The sequence below is a fragment of the Pithys albifrons genome, chromosome 1, assembly GCF_047495875.1.
Source record: "Pithys albifrons albifrons isolate INPA30051 chromosome 1, PitAlb_v1, whole genome shotgun sequence".
NCBI classification, from domain to species: domain Eukaryota; kingdom Metazoa; phylum Chordata; class Aves; order Passeriformes; family Thamnophilidae; genus Pithys; species Pithys albifrons.
In genome coordinates this window covers 46600130-46624118 of record NC_092458.1, presented here as the reverse complement: position 1 = coordinate 46624118, position 23989 = coordinate 46600130, and the positions used below count along the sequence as shown (strand labels likewise).

The following is a 23989-nucleotide window of genomic DNA, read 5'->3' as shown; positions in this document are numbered from 1 at the left end:
GCCTCACCCAAAAAATCCACTGCACAGGCTCGAAGGGCACACCCAGGTGTGTAGAGCCCTTCCCAAATCTTCATTCACGAAGCTGAGCTATGATTATGAACATGAAGAGAGAGAATGTGGCACCACCAACAGCTTGACTGTTGGGTGCCTCCAACTTTAGGTGACTGTTCATCTCTCTATGCAACACAGCCTTTCTTAAATTAAACATGTCAAAGAGCAAGTCTCCACTAGATGTTACAGTAACTTTCAAAAGAAAATAGTACTTTGACAAACAGATTGTTACAGGACTTTACATTAGTATAAGGCCTCAAGAGACATATCAAAAATAGAATTTCAGGATGAAAAATTAAGAAAGACGTGTGTGCAGCATGGAGTTATTTTAACTAACTCAGTTTCTTCAGGCAACTATATTCAGAATGACATTATCTAATGAAGCAAAGCAGCAAAAAACCCCAAATATATCTGATCTATTAAAAATTAATACAGAGATTATTGTCTAATGATAGGTAATTCATGCTTTGAAAAGTTTTTGTTTATAAAGAAAAAGAACAAGGTAAAAAATTTGAACAGCTTATTATTTTTTCAGTTATTTGTATTTTAAAGTACCAAGCTGCCACAATTTCCATTACATACAACATCTTTATGCAGCAATAATCTGATATTAGGGGAACTCTTCTTTCATATTTGTGTGCTGTTTTCCTATACTGTTAATTTGTGAACAGGGGGCAGTCCCATGGTGTAATGGAGAGCGCACCAGACTCTGAATCCCAAGGTCCTGAGTTCGAGTCTCAGTGGGGACCGTCCTCTGGCAGTTCAATGCCTCCCTGCCATCCCATCCTGTCAGATCTTGGATGCTGAGCAGGGTCAGCCCCGGTTAGTACCGGGTGCTGTGACAGTCCCAAGGACTTCACTGTCACTGTCCAAGCTCACTCGGCCGTGGCAAATGGACCTTAGGACTTAAACGGTGGGGCCAGTTCTGCACACGCTGTGCCTCAACTAAAAAATCCACTGCCCAGGCTGGAAGGGCTCACCCACGTGGGGAGAGCCCTTCCCAAATCTTCGTTCGCAAAGTCTGGCCATACATACATACAATCTATGAACACGTGAATATAAGCCATGAATTCAAATGATTGCTTGTGTGAAGGTTCTTCTAGTGATCCTACCTGTTGGCGGGATGATTCCAGGAGACATTAGGCCTGGGACAGAATGTGGCATGATATGAGAATTCTCTGGGGAGGTGACACTTTGAGTCCTCTTAGGAGGCCTTCCAGGTCTAGAACTGAAACAAACAAACAAAAAAATTTTTACAATTAAGCTGTTGTCTTACACATCATTTCAAAGTTGTTTCAAGTGGTAACATGGACTGTAAATAAATTTGTTTCAAGGACGGTTGCTTTTGCAGTTAGATGTAATAGACTTCCATCACTAATTAGATTACATGCTGAATTCATTTTCCTCATTGAAGATCAGCCGCTCTTGATGCATAATTCATAGCCTGCACCTCGTTACCTGCTTCTTCATATTAATATCTATACACAGTTTGAATTGCCTCGTTTGCATATGCTAAAGTTCTGCATGCAGCCTTCAGCACGAAAATTATGCACTAACTTGTAATAATTATTACAGTCAGCCTGCTATTGATTTATGAGACTTTTAAAAACCAAATATGTGTAGTACTTGTAATGAATGATATTTTAAGGTTCTTCAGGAAATTAAAAGGCAATGGCTGCCTAAGGAAATGTTCTGCTTGTTTGATTTAATACTACAGTTAGCTGGGAGGTGGAATGAAAGAGTGATTCAGACCTATAGCACATTTTTCGATGATATGTTTTATTACTTCGCACTGCTAGCCTGATATCTAGATGATAAATGACAATACATATCTAATGTGTGAAAAGGTCTTGCAATTTCTTTATTTTTTGTCATTTAAAAGATAAGTCAAGTTATCATTTAACCCTTATTCTATTTAAAGTGAAAATCTCACTAAGACACCTTACTTTAAATATACTCCTTTATGTCAGTAAGGACTCAGAATTATTTGTAAGATATCATTGAGCAACCACCATCATAGCAGCTTACATCTGCTTACATTTCCAGTATGGAAAAAAAAAAAAAAGGCTTCAGGTTTAAGCACTCCTTGTCTGTTAAATGCTCACATACACAACTTTCCATCTCCTGGACCGCATAAGTAGCATACAAATTAGATACCGATTACAATGAAAATACTTATTACCCACTTACATGCAAATATGTACCTGCTACATACAATGCATATCCAAAGGCTTGGATTCTTTTCTACAGACCATAGTGTAGCACAACTGCAATATCCTGTAACTGCTTATTTAGGGGACATTGTGGAATAACGTCACAGAATAAGGTGATGTGCCATTCAAAAACTGCAGAGTTAACCGATGCTCTGCCAAACATTTGAAGTTCTTCATTTCAAAACAAGAAAGAAAAGAAAGGTGGCTACGAAAGGTTTTGCTCCTCAAGTGTTCATGCTAACAAAACTCTAATCAAGGATAGTGGCATTTTTAGCTATGCTTGGACTGCAGAATAAGGCAGATAATAAAAAAGCTCTGTTTTCTGTTCATATTTGTTCTCCTTGTGCTTGGAAATATCCTTTTTTTTTTTCACCTTCTACAACCTAACTTTAATAAACCAAAAACAATCAAAGTACAGAACATTTTCCTGAAGTTTAATGACTCAAGGCATTGAGTCATTAACCTTAACTGATCATTAATTCCCAACTTAATGTCCTGAGCTGAGGTCATTATTAAAATTATAAGCTTGGTAATTTCTTTGATTAGTTTGGGAATTTTGATTTTCTTTAATACAAACAAAATTGTCAAATGTTCAAAAATACAAGAAAAACAGTTGTTGAAAGAGAATACTGCCTTATTCCAGCTCACAAAAACAAATTAAGTATCTTCTGTTTTTCTCTGAAATTTTCTTTGTGATTTACAATAAAAATAAACATATCATGAGTACACATAAAACTGAAAAAAACGTTCAAGACAAAAATGATCTGATTTAAATGGAGTGTTTCTAATATATTCACCCACCAAAAAATGCCACTATGTAAGAAAACTTTAATGGTTTAATTTAAGTACCTATGATGAAGTACTGTTCTCAACTCACTGCAGTGATAAGAGTATTGAAGGGTCTGACAACATAACAAAACACAAGCAGGGTGCAGTGGCATAATGCACAAGGTACCAATGACTTCTGGGTCTTTAAAAAGAAATGGTTACACCTACAAAGACTCTCCCAGTATAGCCATGGTGAAACCTCAATGCTTTTGTCTTTGGTTTTGAGGAACAAAACCATCGCTCTTCAAAGCCTAAGAGAAGACAGTCATGGACCAAATCTGTTGGCCAATTTGTAAACAATAGGTGACTGATACTGAAATATCCAAGGCAGAACTCTTCCTCTGGTCACTTTCTACAATCAAGTTAATAGTGCCACTCTAAACAAAAGGCCTGTCACACTCAAAGCCATAAATGAGTCCATTAAACCAACTCTATCCCATTATTTCTCTCAAACTTTACCAAATAATTGTTTTCATGAAGGTCTAAATTCCCAGTTCCAATCCTACTAACAATATTTCAGTCAGTAGACGGCTGGGCACTGGAACGGCCTCTTCAGGGAAGTGGTCACAGCACCAAGCCTGACAGAGTTCATGAAGCATTTGAACAACACTCTCTGCCACATGTTATGACTCTTGGGGATGGCCCTGAGCAGCATCAGGAGTTGGACTTGATGATCCTTGTGGGGTCTCTCCAACTCAGGATACTCTACGATCCTATTTAAATGAAATTCCTGAGAAAGAAACCTCTTTAATCTTGGTAAATTTTTTTAAGTGACACTAACTCTAGTCTACTATAAAAACACCTTTACCTATTTAAGAAACATTTGTTCCTTATGACAAGACAGAAAAACATAGTAAGACACATTTAGAATTATTTCCTAAGGCCTAGAAGTTCTGATTAAGAATCACGGTAGACTATGGAATACACAAGTAAAATTAATACATCTAACTGTCTTCAATAACCAAGTGACAATACCTGACTAAATTTGTTATTTATATTATGCATTTGTTTCATTAACCAAATTACTAACTTGAAATACTACCATTTCATAAGATTTGTTTTTCAAACTACAAGAATTGCAAGAAATTTTTATGAAGCATTTCCAAAGTTGTGAAGAAAATGGCAGGAAAAAATTACTTTAAAAAATAGTAACTTTGATTTGAACTGAAAACTTGAATGTTGTTTTGTAGTTCATTATCGCTTTTATAGCTATATGATACAAAAAAAACATCAAAAGCATAGCAAATCAGTTTAACTATCATAAACAGGATGATAAAAATAGCTTAATGAATCATTTTGTTGGTATTTTTCATAAACTTGTGTATAGTAAAGACCTACTTATTTTTACATTAGGACAAGATCATTTTCATTTCAAGATAAGAAACCTGCTTCAAAACACTCATATTCCTATTCTCTATCAAAATCAGGAGATTTTTCTTCAGTATGAAAAACAAATATATTTTAAATTGGTATGAGTTGATTCATTATGTAAAAGATCTATTTAAATGCCAGAGCAATGTAAATTATTCTTCTAGTTGACGACACTGAGATACAAAAATCATCATTTAAAAACTCATGATAATACTCTTTTTACTCAAATTTAGATTTTGTACATAAGCTTTTATAGATATATAAAAGATACTTTAAAATTTTGTGGTTTATATAATAAAATTATTAGAAGAACAACACTGGTTCTTTTGAAGGCATATTTAACTTCTTATGGAAATGCTCATTATCTCAATGGGTAAACTACTCAAAGATGACCTATTTTGATTTTGAAGATGTTGGAAGTCTGGAATTTTTGGAGCTAAGGCAAATGATCTGAAGAGCCAAAACTCCAAAATCCAATGTAAGCCTTGTGAGTAGCTAGGGTCATGGTACAGAAAAGTCAAGGAGTCTTCTGGGACTCCATCAGAAGACGCTAGAACAGCCCTACATCTGGAAATCATGGCTGGTTTTTCTGCCTCCTGTTTCATTCCTTGAAGAGTAAACTAGAGAAAGCAGAAATTAGAGAATTTCAACAGAGATTCACAGAAGCCATGCTGATTAACTATTTTAAAGACCTGGGGAAAAGTCATAGGGAAGTTAACAGTTCTTTGCTTATCCAGGAGAAAAGATATCCAAGAGAGACACTGAAACTCTGCTTTAAGAAATACGACTAAGTTAGGTATTTTCCTCTCTAAAACCAAAGTTTTCATATATGAGATAAAATATGTTGAAGAAGAAAATGAAAGCTTTCTACAGGACCAGATATTAATAACTTAGTAGCAATTTTTAAAGTGTATTTAGTCCCATGAAAACCCATCCGCCTTCTAAGAGCTTGTGTAAGTTTGTGTCAGAATTTTCAGATTTTTTTTAAGTGTTAGAAAACATTCCCACAGACAACTGAGCTTTATTTTCGTAGACAATTATCAAGATTTACAATTACAGTATAGCATTACATGAACGGGGAACTAAAGGTGTAAATCAGTGAATCTCAAAATTCTCAGATATTTTCTCCAATAGCATCAGCTAATTAGATATCCAGAACGCTTTCACAAACAACTGAAAATACATCCAAGAATTTTTGGCCAGACTTGTATTTCATCACTTCAATTTCACAAATACATCAAGGAATACTATGGCTGCAGCATTTTCATCTTTGAACAAAAAAGGGTATATATGCACTGGGATTGGCATGAACAGTAGAAAACATGAGAAGCCACTGAGAGTATATTGCCCCAAAATACGGTTATTTTTTGTCTTTTGCTCAATATATATTAGTCTTACATCCTTCCTGCATTACCAAATCTAGGCAACAACATATGGCTGCAATAATGAATGAAAAATGAAAGAATCAGTGTTTCTTATCAGTTAAACTGTTGTGCTTTGATAATATTTTTAAAGTTTTATGTAATTCCAATTGTATTATCAAGTATGAACTCACTCCTAGAAACACTTCGATAATGCAAAACAATTAAAAGCAGACATAATCAACAGAAAACCTGGTCCTGCACAATTACGTGGCAAGAGGCAGGGAGAATAGGCATGGGCTTATCTGCTGGGTTTAAAAGTAACCAGACTGCATTCAGCTTTTTTCACTGTCAGCCAGAAGACAGACATGACTAAAATTTACCAGTGCCATCCTTGAAAGCCTTAAATATGTGGTCCTCCTACTGATTTCTGTTAGGAGTTTTGAACACCGAGGAATTCATTGGCTTCAAAACAGTTGAAATTCTTCAGGAGTGGCATATACCTCTACAGGCCTGTAACTAGCATTTTATAGATGACTAATTACATGGCAAAATATATACTACAAAACTAAAAGAGTGTTAAACAAAGTTGAGATAATGCTGTGATTTATCTTTCTCAAGTCCTAACTTTGAGGAATAATTGTGCAATATTAACATTAGATGAACAAAGTTTCACTCTAAAATTACTCAATGCATGAAGTATCCCTAAAGGAAACTGCAAGTCTGACCAGCTGTAAGCATACAAACTACCTTTCTAGACAAAATTAGTTAATTTCAGGACCAGTGTTCTACATTTACAATTTTATTTTTAACCTTGTCTATGAGCAATTTTAGTGCAGCGAAATATTGTCCTCATCTGTAAGTGAGCAAACATGATACAGTGAAGTTGCCACTGGCCAGGCAGTTTTATAATCAGTAATATGGCAGGGAGAGTCACACTCTAGAGGTGATACACAGCAAATCTCTAACAAGGATTTGGTTTATTTATTTAATGTATTTTTTATGTTCTTAGAACTGCTTAGAACAGCTTTGAATATAAATACAAATTTTAGCTACATCAGCATTTAAGCATCTCATTTAGGTATATTCTGAAAATCTAGGCTTTATTTCTCAGTTGTTCTACCTTCCCTTACTGTTTCAAAGCCTGACACAGAACTTTTGATCACTGGCACAGGTTATTATGCGCTCACTATACAATGAACACTGCAGAAGAGCTGAGGATGCCACAGCCAGAAACCACTTGTTGACTTAATCCAAGGACAGGGATACCCTGTGACAACCTGTAACCAAAGACAGCAGACTCTTCCCACAAGGTACTTCTGTGTTTTGGCATAATTTCTGTGCTTTCTCCTCATCATACGTGCAGCCTTCACACTAATAAGACTTGAGCCAAGGGCGTGTCAGTTCTGAAAAATAAGGTCTAGGAAGACTGACTAAACCTTTTGTGTAATTTAATTCCTTTGCTTGGAAAACACTTGCTTGCCAAGGTAACCTTCATAAATATTTCTAATGCACTGAACTATCATTTAAAGGCAAAAAAAAATGACAAAGTACCTCGATCCAAACCTTATCCTTTGCTATGTTAGGTTTTCCCCTTCTACTCAAGAACAAAGAAAAAGAATGCAAGTCTAAGACTGTGCATACATCTATTTTGGCAGTTAGCAGCATTAGAAACCACATCATTTTTACTTGCAGCAGTCTTGTACAATAATAAAATTCTCAGGGCAGGGCAATACCTTAAACTTATTTTTCTTCTCACAGTTTAACAGAAAACGTTCTTACACAAAAATTAGTACTGAACTCATGATAAATTAGGAGTTACTGAGATAACAAACAATGCTGATAAAAATAAATACAGAGATCTGTTTCAGAATCTTCCTAAAGAAGTGCATGAATGATCTTCAAAAGAATTAGGATGTGTTACAGGAGTGAGTAGTGAAGAAAACATGCTGATAAAATATTACTGCATTTCAGTAACAGAACACTTTACTGCTATTTCTGAGCCTTAATGACCAAATGTGGATATTTGATCAGAAACGCAGTACCAGTTTATCAGTGTAAGAAAAATAAATGGAAGAAAATATATTTCACTTCGTATTCCATTGCAAAGTCATATACCGCAGTAATACACGTGCACTGGTTAGTACTACGGTACTAAGTTTTCCGTAGGGTAGAGAAGACCTTGTTGAATTATTTCTTTTCCTAACAGACCTGTCATGTAAACAGCATGTCATTTCCACCATCCTCAGCACTGCAGCTCAAATCACTCTTTGTTTCAGCAAGATTAGTAATATTCTTGATACAAGAATAAAAGATGGTACAAGAGTGGAAGAATACATAAAATATATCTTACAGCAACACCTGCCAGCTCTTCCTTGATGGTTGAAATCCCACTACAAATAAAATGAAAGAATACAAGAAAAAGATTCTCCTTGACTGATCACACTGCTTGAATATATGAATGACCTAGAGGTCAAGAAAGGATATAAAACCATTTAGAAATCTGATTGTTACTGGAATAAGTTACAGTACCAGATCTGAATATATCTGTGATTGCACATAAGTTCAAAATACTACTGACATGTGCCTGTTCCCTTAATGAAATTGAGATCTGTAAGTCATCTATCGGAAAGGGAAAAACAGACAAGAAATCAAGCTAATTCTGTTGGGTGGCAGAATTATGATGTCAGAAGTAAATTAGGCTAAAAAGTTCACTGCTTCATCTAATTAACTGAAACACTAGCTCTGTCTGAAAGTTCTTAAAACATTTAAGTATGTTGGCTCTCATGATTATGTAATAACTGCGAAACACAAGCCTCTGATGATGACAGCCATACAAGCTAGAGTGAAAAATAAGTCTGAATGAACAATCAAATGCCATTATTAAACAGAATTCATGCACAGATTCAAATATATTGATATATTTTGTTCATTAGATAAACTTTGCTTCAGAGAGAGTACTCAGAAATCACAGCATTGGAGATACTGAAGAAAGTTATTTAGGAATACTGGGAATATCAACAAGAAAACCTTGAAAAATCCTATTTCTTTCCTCTACTTACACTGCTGTCTTTTCAGAATAATTCCTGCAACTAAAAAAAAAAAAAACCAAACTTAAAAAATGTGGAAAAATTAGTGATATAAAGTGCATGCTTCTCAAAAATTCTTTCTGTCAAGTTTTAACAGATGCCTTTCCTATTTCACTCAATTTTACAGCATAAACCGCAACCAAAATTTGAATATGCAAGCTAAATGATTCCTTCTAACAGTGTTATTCACCCACATGAAACCCCAGACTAGAACAGATGCAAAGCCTATTTTTTTCCTCAACTGTTTTCATCTTTTCTTAGGTTTTTAATTTTAACAACATTCCCTCAAAACATCATCTACTATATATATTATAAAAATGTCAGGCATGGAGCTAATGGGCCAGAAAGGCAGGCTTGACACAATGACACAATCTTAAAAGAATTTTAAGCTTTCTTTTTTGCTTTTTTTTTCAAAAAGTTTCTACTTCAAGTTGCTGAGATGACTCCTAATGTAAAGCAAGCCTAACTCTTGTGGTTATGTCTGTTAGAGTCTGCATATGGCCCGAAACAATGATTTAAATGTATGAACTTTAGTTGGAATGAACAGTCCTGCTTCAAGGCTTGTTTTCTAACCATCTGTATTCATCTCTGCATATAACTTGCACATGTAATTGCAAATTTGTGAACATAAAGCAGATAATTGCATGTACAAATAACCAATTAGACTCAAAGCAGAAATACGCCATATAAAAGCATACTCTTGAACACATATAACCATACATAAGTGAATATCTCCATTTAAGAAATTTTTGTTTAACTCGTTTAGCAAAATATCACCTGATTTGTTTTTCATCAGGATATACTGCAGAATGGCTGCCATTTTGATATCTATTTTAATGTAGAACTGAAACACAACAAGAAAAAGCATGTACATAACATGCAAGCCCACCATTGCTTGAGGGGTCACAGAACTAGTGTCCACTACTGCCTGTAACAAATTTAAGATCTATAAGCATTTCAAAGTGATTTAACCCCATATGGGAAAGAAAAAAATATTGTACTTTTCAGGTAAGTATTCCATGGAAATATTCTTGTTCTCCTGGCAGCTTTTTAATTAATATGGTATTCTTATTCATAACAGTTGATAACGGAGTTCTATTGTATCAGTGTATCCACTGTAATATCTGAATGCACTCATCACTTAATTGGCCACAATTTTTTGCATGAAATGCTGAAACAAGTGAACTGTCACCTTTTTAATGAAGCTGCCTATATCTTAACCCCTCTGCCCTTTAAAAAACTCTTTATACTCAAAATGAAAGATTTTATTCAGGCTTCTGCCAGAGACTGTGGTTAATGTTCACTGCCCTTTATTCACCTTATTTTTAATTCTGAAAACCCACACTCATTAACTGTACTCTTCCAAAGAATTGCTGGAACCACCTAAATAAAAGATTGAAAGTTGTTTTATTGTACATTTGAGAGTAACTCTAGTGATAAGAAATCCTGAAAAGACTCTCTGCTAGTCTGTACAGCTGTAACTGGTCAGTTGATGGTGAGGGTAACAATTCGGTATCAATTAAAATCAAGAATTTAAACCTTAAATAAGGTGGTCTGTATATGCATATATGTATAAATACAAACTAAGTATTAATCTAGTGATGAGTACTGAGCATTAAAAATTACAGGTTTATTTGAACAGATAATAGCTAGGGTCAGAGAGAGTTAGGTCTACTGTTTGAGTGCACTTCTATCTGATATCAGTAAACAAGTCCTAAATTAGAAGTTAAGGAGTATGCACACCATTAGTTTCATCTCTGTTATTCAGATTTTTTATTTTTTGGGATAGGAACTGGGTATCAGTACAGCAATGCGTTTGTGCAACACCCAGCACAATGTTCACCACTGAAACTCCATGTGGACCAAGAGATACAAGCGTGGTGATTACTCTTGTAGATATCCTTTAATTAATACATCTTTGTGTGTACTCTAGATACACTTTACTTCCAAAACACAGCAAAATATGAATTCTTAGGGAAAAAAATAAGTTACGTTATGCTCCAGAGGAAAAAATCAACTGATTTGTGTACACAGTCCTGCAAATATGCTTGTGAAATCAAAACTCCACGTATGTTACAGTGTTCTAACCCTGCAAGTCTAGATGTGGCCTTGCTTGGCCGTTACATTCTAATATGGAATATCGTAAAAGAAACTTGTATTTTATTTTCTTTCTGTAAGGCAAGAAACAGAAGCAATGACTCAAATTCAACCTCCCATTTTCTCTGCAGAGCAGCATCTATAACCATAACAACAGCAGCACAGTTTTCCCTCCAAAACAGTAGTACTATAGTAATTTGGATGTTACAAAATACCAATCCAAGATTCTCAAATCCTAAAAAAAATAGAATCATAAAATACCAGACAGTACTGTAGGTCCACATGGAAACATGATAGTGATCCAACCAAAGACACTTAGATTTCTGATCTTTTTGGCAAGTTACAAAGGTCATTCATGCATTGCTATCAAGCTACAGAGGATCAAATGTAGTGATATCTTAAAATATATCACCACAACCCTTAGTCAGTGTTTGTAGGTAAATTATTTGCTGGCCTGAAATGCAGCCAGTGCTCCAAGTTGTCTCATAACTACCTTATGCAAAGTCCACCCTATCAGAAATAACAGTCTGCTACTAATATGTTATCCTAAGGAAACACTGAAAGGTTAATCAGTCATTTCTGTTAAGTAGTACACGAAGCATGCTTTTAGGTAACAGAGCTACAAATATATCTACTGCTGATAAGATTTTTTTAAATTATTATTTATATTTCTTTGTAATCCTGGGAATCCAATTTGTGAATCTTCATACAGCAGAATTACACAGGGAAATACTAAAGGATCTATTTTATAGAAATCTATAAATCAATTACTGAGAGTTTATTTTAACATGGATATGCTCTGTATTTACTTTGTGACTGGGAAAATTACACATGCTCTTCTAGTCTCTATAACTCCCATCTTAAAAGTACATTATGAAGTAAAGACATCACACTTTTGAATTAAGTCAAATTACTGTTGCACTGTGTCTGAAAAGAACAACATCTCAAAAACATCTCACTTTAGCCAGAACAAAGAATCCCCCAAACAAAAAGTGTTATTCTAATGCTTGTAAATGCATTTTCATTATGAAATCTCGTTGAGAAACTTTTAATTCAGTTCACTATTCCTTTAGGAACTCACATCTTCAGCAATGGGACGCATACAGCAGAATTTCATATGAGGGAATTTTCTATTTTAAGATGGCCAGAATGGTACAAAGACTTACAGTACACTCTCCTGAGGCACACTACAGCTGGCCAGTATACACATCTATATGTCTGATTGATATACTCTGTGCCTAGAACATCTCCATATATATCACATGCACACAGAACTCTCAATTCACTCTGTCCACATAGCTCATAGCACAAGAACAAACCCCGACTAAGCAATATGATAAAAAAATACAAATTAATCACAGTAATTGCAAACACATTTTATTTCTATACCCAGAGTCAACTAAGGCAAGAGTTGAAGCAGGTGCCAACTCACAATTATATTTTGACTCTTCATATTTTCTATTTTTCTGAAAGATCTAACTTCAAAAGCTAAGTAGCTCAGTTTCTGTCCTCTCTTCTTACAAACAAAAATCTACTTTTCTATCATTCTGTCTTGCTTACACACAGAAAAAGCTCTGAAAATACTATGTCACATGCAAGTTAACGACTTAAGAAATGAAAAATAATCCAAAATCATCAAATAAACTAATCCAAATGGTTTATTTTCTCCTGAATGTGTTCTGGCTGGTGATATCTGAACAATATCTGATATTGTTAACACTGATCAAGTTGTCATAGGTCAAACTAAGTAAGACATTTCCATCAGTCATGAAGTTTTCCCCATGATTTTATCTGCTTGTTTGAGATTTTGTATTAGCTCTTGTAGTTTTAAGCTTTATTCCAGTACTAAAGATAACTCTAAAGAAAGACCTACTTGACCAAACAATATGCCTTCTATGCTGTTTATAAGTACTTCTGGCAGAACTGGTTTTGTGTCGTAATGGATCACATTCTTAAGGAAAAAAACAAAACAAAACAGCGAAAGACTGTCCCTTTTCTGGAACAGGAATCAAATTAGACATTATTCTGTCCAGAAACATGCTTGGTTACATGTTTGGTGGAAGGTCAGAGTGATGTCTTCATGACTTCATAGCTCTCCAATACAAAAGCACACCCAAGCTTTAACTGGAGAGTGAGCTCTTGCAGTTTTTCAAAAAAAATAACAATATTTGAAGAAGACTGTACAGCAATAAAAGGGCAAATTAGAATAATTTTGTATCAATCAATTATCTTTCTCTAAATTTGCTTGATTCGAATAACAGATACATTTTGTTTAATAGAGCTGAATAAAGAGGACAAGTGTAATATGTTTGTAATGGTGCTTTCTTGTTATATTTCTCAGTGTATTTTCACTATACTACCTTTTAAAAGAGAAACAAATTTTAATGTTTTTAAGCAATATGTGGAACAGTAAAGCAGTCATGTGTTACAACTTATCCATTTATTCAATGACTTAAGGAAGAAAAATGACAAGGCATGCCTTGGACACCTGAGGAAAATGAGATGTAGTCCTTGCAAAAGCTCACTCTCTCAAACACTAACTCTTCACTTCAGACATTTATTTGCTTGTATATGTGTATTTATCTGATGCATACTTGTATAAATGAACCGTATAGTGCACTACATTCCAAGGAGTCTATACCAAGGCAATAGGTGTTCTCATCCCAAAACTCCTCAAAGCAAAGAAGGAATCAATCTAGATTTCATTACCTAGAGTAAGTGCTGAACTGATTGATATCTTCTCTTCCACTGGGCTGTAAGACTATGTCCTACCTAAGTGAACTAGAGAAATATATGGCACGCAAACAGTTCAGCTCTAGCTCCCATGACTCTTCCACCAAGTACTAAATGGTGAAAGATGAGTATTTCCAGTTTCCCCACAATGACAGAACTGCAATCTCCAAGGCTGATCGTTGTATCTTCAAAGTAGGAACTGCAGGACTGTCTGTCTGAGGAGGTTTACACTAGTTATATAAAAGGAAAGTGGCTGGGGCACTTAGGGACATGATTTTGTGGTGCACTTGGCAGTGTTAGGTTAATGGTTCCAACCTAAATGATTCTATGATTCTACAGGCAAACACATATGCATGTGTGTGTGTATCTGTTTGTGCAGTAGGAATACACACAGACTGCAGTCCCTGCAGCAGATTAGTTAGGCACCGCAACATGAACACAATCATCTAAGAAGCAAAATGAGCACCGTAGTCAATCGAAAAAACAGATGTCATTTGTTAATGGATATCAAACCTAGAAGTGTAGTGAAGGGTAAACAAAGGGTAATAGAGTTTACTTAGTACTACTCTGCACTCTATATAAAGTTTTTTAACTTTCATGTATGTCAAACAATAATTTTCTTTTTTTTTTCCTTTCTACAACGTGATTGTTAAGCCTCAAATGTCAATTCAGTCAATTGCAATTGCATAGTGAGATGAATCTTTCAAATGACCACAGACCTACCTTGTAAACCCTCTTTTGGCAGACAGACCCTACGACCATGGTGATCTTGGAAGATTAATGACACATACTAAGTCAACAGTACTACTTGCATTTTTCCCAAAGATCTTAAATTAAAATACACATTCAACCTGGCCCAGCTTAGCATATGTGAAATTTGTTTTTCTTAATGAGATCACAGTTAATAATAACAGAGGCAGGCAACTCTGGAAAATAAACTCACTTCTGAAAGGTAGTTTCCAGAACTAGCACTGTCTTGAATGCCATTATCTCTTTGACTTGTGTAATAGTCAAATCTAAAAATGGCTTCACTTATCTAAAAAGTGTCTTATGGGAATTATCCATAAAAGCCTTTACAAATAAAAACACACTGTTGAAAATTATTCTGTGCCACAACCTTCAGAGTTCATCAAATTTCATGTAAATCTTTCCATTAAGAGAATGTTTGTGAAACCATTTGCTTTGCAGAATTTCTTCATATTGGTACAGATACCAAATTTTATTCTGTATTACATCTATTACACGATTTCCCTCTTTCTATGAAGTATTCATTGCTGTACAATTAGCTGTCTTCACTGGTTCTCATGTAAAACATACTGTGATAAGTCCTTTACTCTTTCTCTCTCATATATGTAGCAAACACATTTATCTTAAGATTTAAACCCTTTTGTAATATTACCTCACAAGTGGTTTAGAACCTTGCTATAAATGTTACACACATATGACGACATTTAAGATCACACTTCTTCATTAAAATGTTTCTTTATTTTATAATCCTAATAAAAAGAAAATCTTCAATGGATAGGTTCTATTTTAAAGAAAAAGCAAACATGCTTATTTCAACAGACTTACTGTGAGTTAATTAAAGTGAAAATAATGTAAACAAAAGTCAGTATTATAACAGCCTGCATGAAGCTTTAATTTTTCTATTGACCCAGTAACAAATTTAAATGCTAACAGTTTGGGAGATCAAATTAAATTAATACAAACACTTTGTTTAATGACATCAGCAGTCAATGCAGAACATCTGTGTTTTACTTTAAAAGTGATTAAAAATATTCTTTTGTTTACATTACAGATAATCTGGAGGTTTATATTTCTGTGTTCAATTTAGGAGGAAAAAAAGATCATACTACCTTCAGGGCCCAAGGAAGCAATATGTTACAAATGCAGGATTTCTCCTTTTTTTTCTGTTTTGTAACCATGGTAAAACAATAGAAATGAACTTTCCCTGAACCTTTCTCCTTTAATGGCCTGAGTCCATGTTGACCCAGCAATACAAGCTGGAACCTGATAGTATCAAACTGACTGCTGCTAAAGCAATCAGATTCAGTAGAAACTATACACAGTGCATTATAATACTAATTTCAGCATCCTACAAAGCTAGTGCAAAGGCAAGCTATTAAAGTATTATATTCTATTGTTTAAAAGTGAGATTAATTCAATAGCTTAAATGCAACCAAAACCACTGAACTAAATGGCAGACTGTACAACAATATTGTTATTCTTTTATAATACTGTACCAAAGTGAAATTGCAGATAAGGTTCTCCCTTCCCCTCTCCCTTCAGAAAAAAAAACAAACAAAAAAAAAAAAAAAAAACCAAAACACAACCAGAAACCCACTACTGGATGAATTATTAGTAAACAGATTATTTGAGCCGTTACAGGTTCATATGATCCTGCATTTGAATGAGGCATGTAATTAAATTATCAGGACTTTGTTCTAAATGCTTGAAAGAAGGAGAGCATGATAACCACATTCTAAAAAGGTAGAATAATAAAAGAAGAAACTTTTTTTCCTTATAGAGGACTACAGGCAACTAATGTGTGAAGGCATAATTGATTAATTCCACTAATTAAGATATTTGTTATTCCTGCAATTGTAGCTTGATAAATAATGTATTAGATGTAGCAGCATTTCCCATCAGTCCTGAAAAGACTGTGATGATGTTTCAAATATATATTTTTTTGGAGGCTGAATAGTTCATTTCTAACCTTAAGTGTTCAGGCAAAAAGCACGGAAAATATATTCTGAAGTTATATGTATGTATGGCCAGACTTTGCAAACAAAGATTTGGGCAGGGCTTTCCCCACGTGGGTGGGCCCTTCCAGCCTGGGCAGTGGATTTTTTAGATGAGGCACAGCGTGCACAGAACTGGCCCCACCCTTTAAGTCCTAAGGTCCATTTGCCACAGCCGAGCGAGCTTGGACAGTGACAGTGAAGTCCTCAGGACTGTCACAGCACCCGGTACTAACCGGGGCTGACCCTGCTGAGCATCCGAGATCTGATGGGATGGGATGGCAGGGAGGCATTGAACTGCCAGGGGACAGTCCCCACTGAGACTCGAACTCAGGAACTTGGGATTTAGAGTCTAGAGTGCTCTCCTTTACACCACAGGACCACTGAAGTTATATAGTCAATCCTTAAACGGTACACACTGCATTACAAAATTTTCTAATCATTTAACAAGAATTTTCATTTACAGACATTGGGGTTTTTTTCAAAAAGTTTTAAGGGGAAATATTGGTTGAACTACACTGAATTTTCCGGAAGCACATGTTCAAAGTTATTAGTTTATGATGTTTCCCTGAAGAGCAAGTCAACATCCAAGATCTATTCATCCCCTTCTCTTTTCAGTGACCTATGTTATGATGACATAAAGCCCTTTGGGGATGTATTTGTGGCTACAGTAATTATTACATAGAGACCCTACTCACCTAACTATTAAGTGGCTTTAACCTTTAACATACCAACTGCAGAAAGAGAAGCAGTCACTAACTTGTATACAATCATCTAGAGTATAGACTACTTAATCCAGAATGTGAAACACACAGACAGAAAGACATTTTCAATCCAAGGGATACAACTCCATTTCTTCCAAAGAAAACTAATCGTCCTGTAAGCAGTCGGGATAATAATACTGAGACTGAAGAACAAACAGAGATCTACTCAACTCCAAAGAGAGGATAAAAATGTTAGTAAGACCATTCATCTGGGTGAAGGGTTTCTGTCTGTACTCTACAGATGTGGCTTAGTTTACAATAAAACATTATTTAAGCACAGATTAGTGCTCAACTTTTATGCCTTCTAGATTAATTTCCTTATCATGACACAGATTTATGCTCATTTCTTTCCCTTGTCCAAGAAATCTTTCATTCCCTTCTGTGTACCTGCATAGCTTCAACAGAGATGAAGTGTCCTACCCCAGAACAAGTACAGTCTATTTGTGATATTAGCCTTCTTGCTGACGAACTTGTTGCATTTTCTCAGAGAACCTCACTGCTACCCACATGTCATTATGACCCTTAAACTGTAGAAATGGGAGAGGCAGAGTCTCCACCTCTACTTCTTCACTGAAAGAGTTTTCAAGCATCAGAACAGGCTGCCTAGGGAAGTGGTTGAGCCACCACCTCTGGAGGTATTTAAAAGATGTGCAGATGTGATGCCTAGAGAATGGTTTAGTGGTGGATTTAGTAGTGTTGGGTTTACAGCTGAACTCATTGATCTTTAAGGGTCTTTTCTAATCTGAATGACTCTATGATTTTCTGATTTTCACATTTCTTGTCTTTCTGTAACCTTGTTTTTAAAGTGCTGACCACTCCACTTAGACCGCAGGCACTCAGTGCACACACTCTGATGCTGTGCCAAATCCTTCACAAAAATGACACATAGGAACTTTTCTGTCTTTGGCTTGCAAACAAGTGCGTGACCACTCTGACCAGAAGAAAAATGCCAACTCTAGCTCAAAAGGCTCTTATATTTGCTAAAATTTGTTCAAGAATGAGAACCTGCTAAAGCTTATGCTGGAATCACATCACTAAAAACACTTCAAACTAGCCTTTAAATATTTTTGCATCTCTATTCTGCATGTGCATAAGAATTTTTGAATAATAAACTCACAGTATACAAGAACAATGCTGTTCTGCACAAAATACAGCACAAGTTACCCAAATTTGGTAGTTGATGGCTGCAATGTAAATGTTCAGTAGTAGTACCTTGAGTGTACATGCACGCCAGCAATACCTTCTTTTACTACCCTGTTTGTCTGGACACATCAGGTGCTAGTCCTTCAGAACAGGATCTGATCTAGCATATCTGGAAAACTCCTAAGGCACAATGATCCTAACATAAATATGAACTGTTATGAAAATCACAAATTTTAAATAGGAAGCAAAGATGTTTTATGGGGCAGAGAGGAGTGAGAAGAGAGGCTGTGTGTAATGCAGCCAGTGACTACTGGATTGGAAGATGCCTGTCTCACCATGGTTTCCCAGACTTTGTATATGATAACGCCTTCTTCCAAGCACATTTTTGTTTTGTTTTTTGGGGTATTCTTCAATCCAGTTGCCCCTTTTTTCTCCTTTTTTTCAGAAATTTTAAATTGGCTTGACCAAGATTTGACAATCCATTTCTGCTTCCAACTAGCCAAGTTGAACTTACTGATTCACCTCTTCTGAGTTTATTTCTTTGGAAAACTAATGTGTGGCAGGTGAGCCAGTTCCACGAGGTGGAGGCAGTGAGTAAACAGAGAAGGAAAACCAAAATACTTCCCTTGGAAGCACAAGCTCAGGACCATGAAAGAGTATCTGTGTTGAAAGGTGGAGTAGAGGTTTCCCTGGAATTTATTAGGATCTTCACTGGCTGGATTTGACATGAAAGAGGACTTGCCTGTCACCCTTTCAGTACAGCTACTGCACTACTGTTGGCAACAGTGGTCAGGAGCCCTTTTCTTTATAACCAAAGGAAAGACTTCCTTTGATTTTTGTGGGAACTATAGTATACACCCACGGTAGCTCACAAAAAATATGGTCAACCCACCTGGGCAAAAAGTGCTTTTAACTTGAAAGACCTAGGCCAATGTCTCTGTAACTTATAAGAAATTAGAGAGTAGAACTCAGCAACGTAAAGTATGGTTTTTTTCCTCTGCTAGAATAAAAAAGATGCAAATTTCATGGTTCTGGAAAAAAAATGAGCTTAACAAAAAATTGGAAAGAGAATAGTATAGTGAAAAACAGCTTTCTAAGCAGAATAAGACCAATCCTCATGCTGAGGAAAAGGAAAACAGAAAATTTCTTGGCAATGGTAGTCCTCAGCCTGGTAAAATGACAGAAGGTACAAAGGATCAACAACTGCAGATTGAATCTCTTAAAGGTGGATTATTCTGCATTTACAGAATGCTACAAAGCATTGCCCACTTCCAAAAGGTGAAGGGGCTGCTCACTGTGTTACTTTTTTCCAGGCATAAATCAAAGCTTCCTGATAGACTTGGAGAAAGACAGATACTTTTATGTATCTCTGCTTCTCAAATATTCATGAATCAGTAGAGATGTGTGTGCAAAAATTAGTTCAATTATAAGATTGTTTGCAACTAAACAGCATTACAACACAAAATACAAACTCGCACACGGGGAAGATTTAATAAATAAATTCTAAAAATTTTAAAAAGAAACTGGGAAAAAATAAACTATTACTTCAACATGTTATGTACAGATTTTACTAATCATTCTGTTAAACTTGGTGTTTATATTCAGAAGTAATTATCTGAATATTAAAATAATTTTTAATTAGCTCCATTAAGCAAATTCAAATAACACATAATAGTCTGCAAACTACCAGTATTCTCTACCAGACTACATGTAAGTCAATACAACAAAGATTTTACACACCTTAGTACATTCTAAAGAACAGAAAACATGAAAGTATAAAAAAGAGGGATAAAACATTGAAACAATTATTACTGCTGATACTTTACAAAAAGAATTTATTATCCTATTTTAAACAAATTACCATATAAAAAAATATAGATTGAAACTAGTATTTGGGAGCATGACAATATGATTAGTAGATAAAAAACTAATGGCAGAAAATAGCAATTGAACTGAAATGCATTTTGATTCACTGAAAACTATATTTTTTCTAGTTTAAGAAATCTGTATTACTATATTGTCAATGAAATAACTTAAAATATTAAGTCATCATTGCCCTTTTAAATCCTTTCAACTAGAATTCCCTAATTGTTCTCTCACTTTATCTCACTGTACCAGTAAGTAAATAAATTAACAAAATAGCTTTTATCGCACAGAATAACCTTTTAACTGAAGGATTATCTCTGGTTTATTTTTCATTTCTTTCTCTGCAGATAGCAGTTCATGCCTCATTGATTAGTTTGCTGAGGTGGTGACCAGAAATGAAAACAAGGTCTCTCAGATATTGCCAAGACCTGTAAATATATTTAAAAAAAAAAAAAAGGTACCAAATCTAATACATGTTATGCTTCCAGAATTTGACTTCTAAGCCAGTGAGAGCTGATGGTCAGGAAAGGTTTATTTATTCTAATCAGCCTTTGCCAGGATGGAATTCCACTAAAGAATTCTAAAATAGGAGCTAGCTCTGTAGTTCGATTTTCGTTTGTTTCTCATCTACACATTTACAGGATTTTCCTCTTTCTTTTTCTTGCTTTCCTCTCTTTCTTTCTCTTTCCTTTCTTTGTCTTTCTCTCTTTCTCTCTCTCTTTCTTTCTTTCTCTTTCTCTCTTTCTCTCTCTCTTTCTTTCTTTCTCTTTCTTCTCATTCAGTTTCACTTTTCAAATGTACCAACATTCTAACTATGTGTTACACAGGTGTGGATCCATACTGTTCCAAACCAGGGTTTTCTATCTCTTTGTAAAACAAATCATTTCAAGAAGCTGAATTTTGTTTTGAAAATTCAAAAATATTGTCTCCAATAAAGGGTCAATATGAGTTTGTTTATTTTTTTCCTGTTGTGTGCTTTAAACTTTCATTTATGGAAGAAAATTTTAGTTCTTATGGAACATGCCAGATTCAAGGCTATGTATGTCAAAGCCCTATAATCCCATGTCTGGTAAGTCTCACTCCTTAATTAAAGGGACCATGATTCCAAGCTGTTCTGTTTACTTAAACTTCAGCCTCTATCAAGTCTTCATGTATCATCAACAGGGATGAATACTTTCTGTGATATAAAAAACTGAATTTATCAACATAGGTCAAAAAAAATATTATGGCACCGCTGCTATTATAAGGCTCAAAACATAAATACTAAAACAACACACACATACTAAGCATGTATTAGAAAGATCAAGATCAGAAAGAAGTAATGTGAATTATGCATATGCTGATAGGTTTCAAAGATTCTTGAACAACCTTTATAAACAGTCCCATAGTTCTCCTGCCATTTCATGCAAGTCAAATTTTACTACTGGTCGCCGGAGAAGAAGAGATAAGAGGCACGTGAGGTGGATCATACAGTCATTTCTTAAACATGAAAATTTCACTAACACGCTGATGTAGTGTCTTGGACAGACATGGCGTATTTTTGAAGAGGCAACTTCACACCTGCCTCTTTTACAGTTGGCATAAAAAATATGAAAAATTAACCACAACTAATATCAGCATGCTCTGAAAGTTTTAACCCCACAAAAAACAAAAGATAATGGATGTTAATTTTTTCAGACCTCTGTTACCTCAACCTCGCCATACTCATAAACAGATTAAAAGATAATGATTTGCATACAAGTTGTACATGGACTTCCTCAGCATATGAACAACTGATTTCAGATAACTTCTATATGCAGAACAACATATCAGGTAAAAGAATATGTCGCTATGGCTAATAATATAATTCATTCATTTTCAACATTGGCACAACATGAGAAATCAAGAATAGCAGGAAAGCTTTTTTTTTTCATGTCCTTGAAGCAGGCATCAAGCATTTGTTTTGTTTTAACATTAATTAAGGTAAATCTGATAACATGTTTTAATTACACAGCACAAACTACTGTTCATATGAAGTACCCTGCTGGTAAAAATGAAGGCCCTCATTTAAGAAATTGCTTAATCATGTGCATAAATTCCTTTATATTTAGGACAGAAAATCTCTTTGATTAAAAATAAAATGTTGAGGTTTTACCAGTGATTTAAGAGGCCACTTTCACTGTACAGTTGAAAGCATGAAGCTCAGCATATATTTCATAAAACCATACTCTCATTTTTATTTAAAATAAAAACATGGTAAATGAAAGAATGTCACAACTCATACAATCTAGCAGATTCTGATGGGCTGACAATAAACTCAAAATTCATATGTCCATTTATGCATGCGTATGTAGCATGGAAATCATCCTATTTTAAATAATGATTTAAAGTTCAGCAAGACCTATAATAGCAAATGTATTTTTTCCTCTCAAGTTGACATTTTTAAAAGAAATTAAAGTTGAAAAAACTATCAACAGTGGTGAAATAGCACAAATTATTTTTCATTTTTAGATTTCATCATTCCCTTTTCCACCTCAGTAGTACTGAGCAGTTATGGTTCTAGCCTCAGACAAAAGAAAAAATGTATTCATTTCATTTCATTATTAATAAACTGCAAATAGCAAATACCAAAAAAAACTCTACTTATAGCATACAGGACTAGATTCCTTATAAATTTTTACGAAATAAGCATCAATTAATGTTGTCTGGCTATGTATCCACACTATGGGCATCTACTTATTTTATTTGTGCTTTGGTCTATTTCTTTCTCCTATTAATAGGCACTTTCTTGGCCTATTTTAATGACCCTATTTCTGTTTGAAATTAAACCAACACATGTCAAAATATTAAAGTTCCTTATGTCTATTCCATGATTCCAACAACAGGTTGTTGTAAAACACTACTTCATGATTAAGACAATGGTCTCTAGATTCTAAAGGGTTTCAGATTATGGTAGGTTTCCATTTGTTTTCTTCTTTAAAATACCAAATACTGTATTAATAACACTTAAGAGTCAGAACATGTTCCCAGAAAACACATAACTGGAGAAACACTTTTATTTCTATCTTATTAAATGAAGTAATAATTTTCACAGCATCCATCTGCTCAAAACTTAATATCAGAGAGATGTTAACATGGATATGCCCATAAAAGCTCTAGGAACTGACAAAACAGGAAATAAATTTCTTAACTATTTTTAATTTTTAGCCACCATTATCATCTGCCTCTCAATCCATCAAAATTTAAATAGTTATATTTTTTAAAAATAGAAAAAGTATTAATTTTGAATCTTTAGAACACCACACTGTTTTAAGTTTTCCATGTTATGAACTAGATAGTGTCTCTATTTTAATGAATTATGAGCCCTTTGCCTGTTAAGTTGTCCTTGATCTAAAGATTATGCTCCCGCTAAAGGTACATTATACAAATGTCTATATTCAGTCATCTTTTGTCAATGCTTTACTATCCATTTAAAAGATCAAGATCAACATAAAGGTAATAAAATGATACATAATAGCAGACAGTTATGTTCTCTGTACTTTACTTATCAGTTCTAACTAAGATGTCTTTATCAAAAGGTTCATTTTCATGCAGTAGTGAGTTTATATCAATCAGTTATCCCTTACACCTGTCAGAACGTTTCTACACCCAGATAAATGTGACTGTTATCAGATACTGGTAGAAGGATAATGTAAAACTGCTTTATGAAAACTATTCTTTATTACGGCTTCACAGATGTTTCCTGTTATAAAT

The 23989-nt window shown here is 34.7% G+C and overlaps 1 protein-coding gene across 6 annotated transcripts in view; it reads right to left on the bottom strand.

Moving 5' to 3' along the window:
- The window catches only part of DACH1 (dachshund family transcription factor 1), a 363193-nt gene that overhangs the window by 211841 nt on the left and 127363 nt on the right, over positions 1–23989 (bottom strand). For all 6 annotated transcript variants that reach the window (XM_071550161.1, XM_071550144.1, XM_071550152.1 and 3 more), the window contains exon 2: positions 1164–1279. In XM_071550161.1, coding sequence (XP_071406262.1) covers positions 1164–1279 — 116 coding nt within the window. The remainder of the gene's footprint in view (positions 1–1163; positions 1280–23989) is intronic.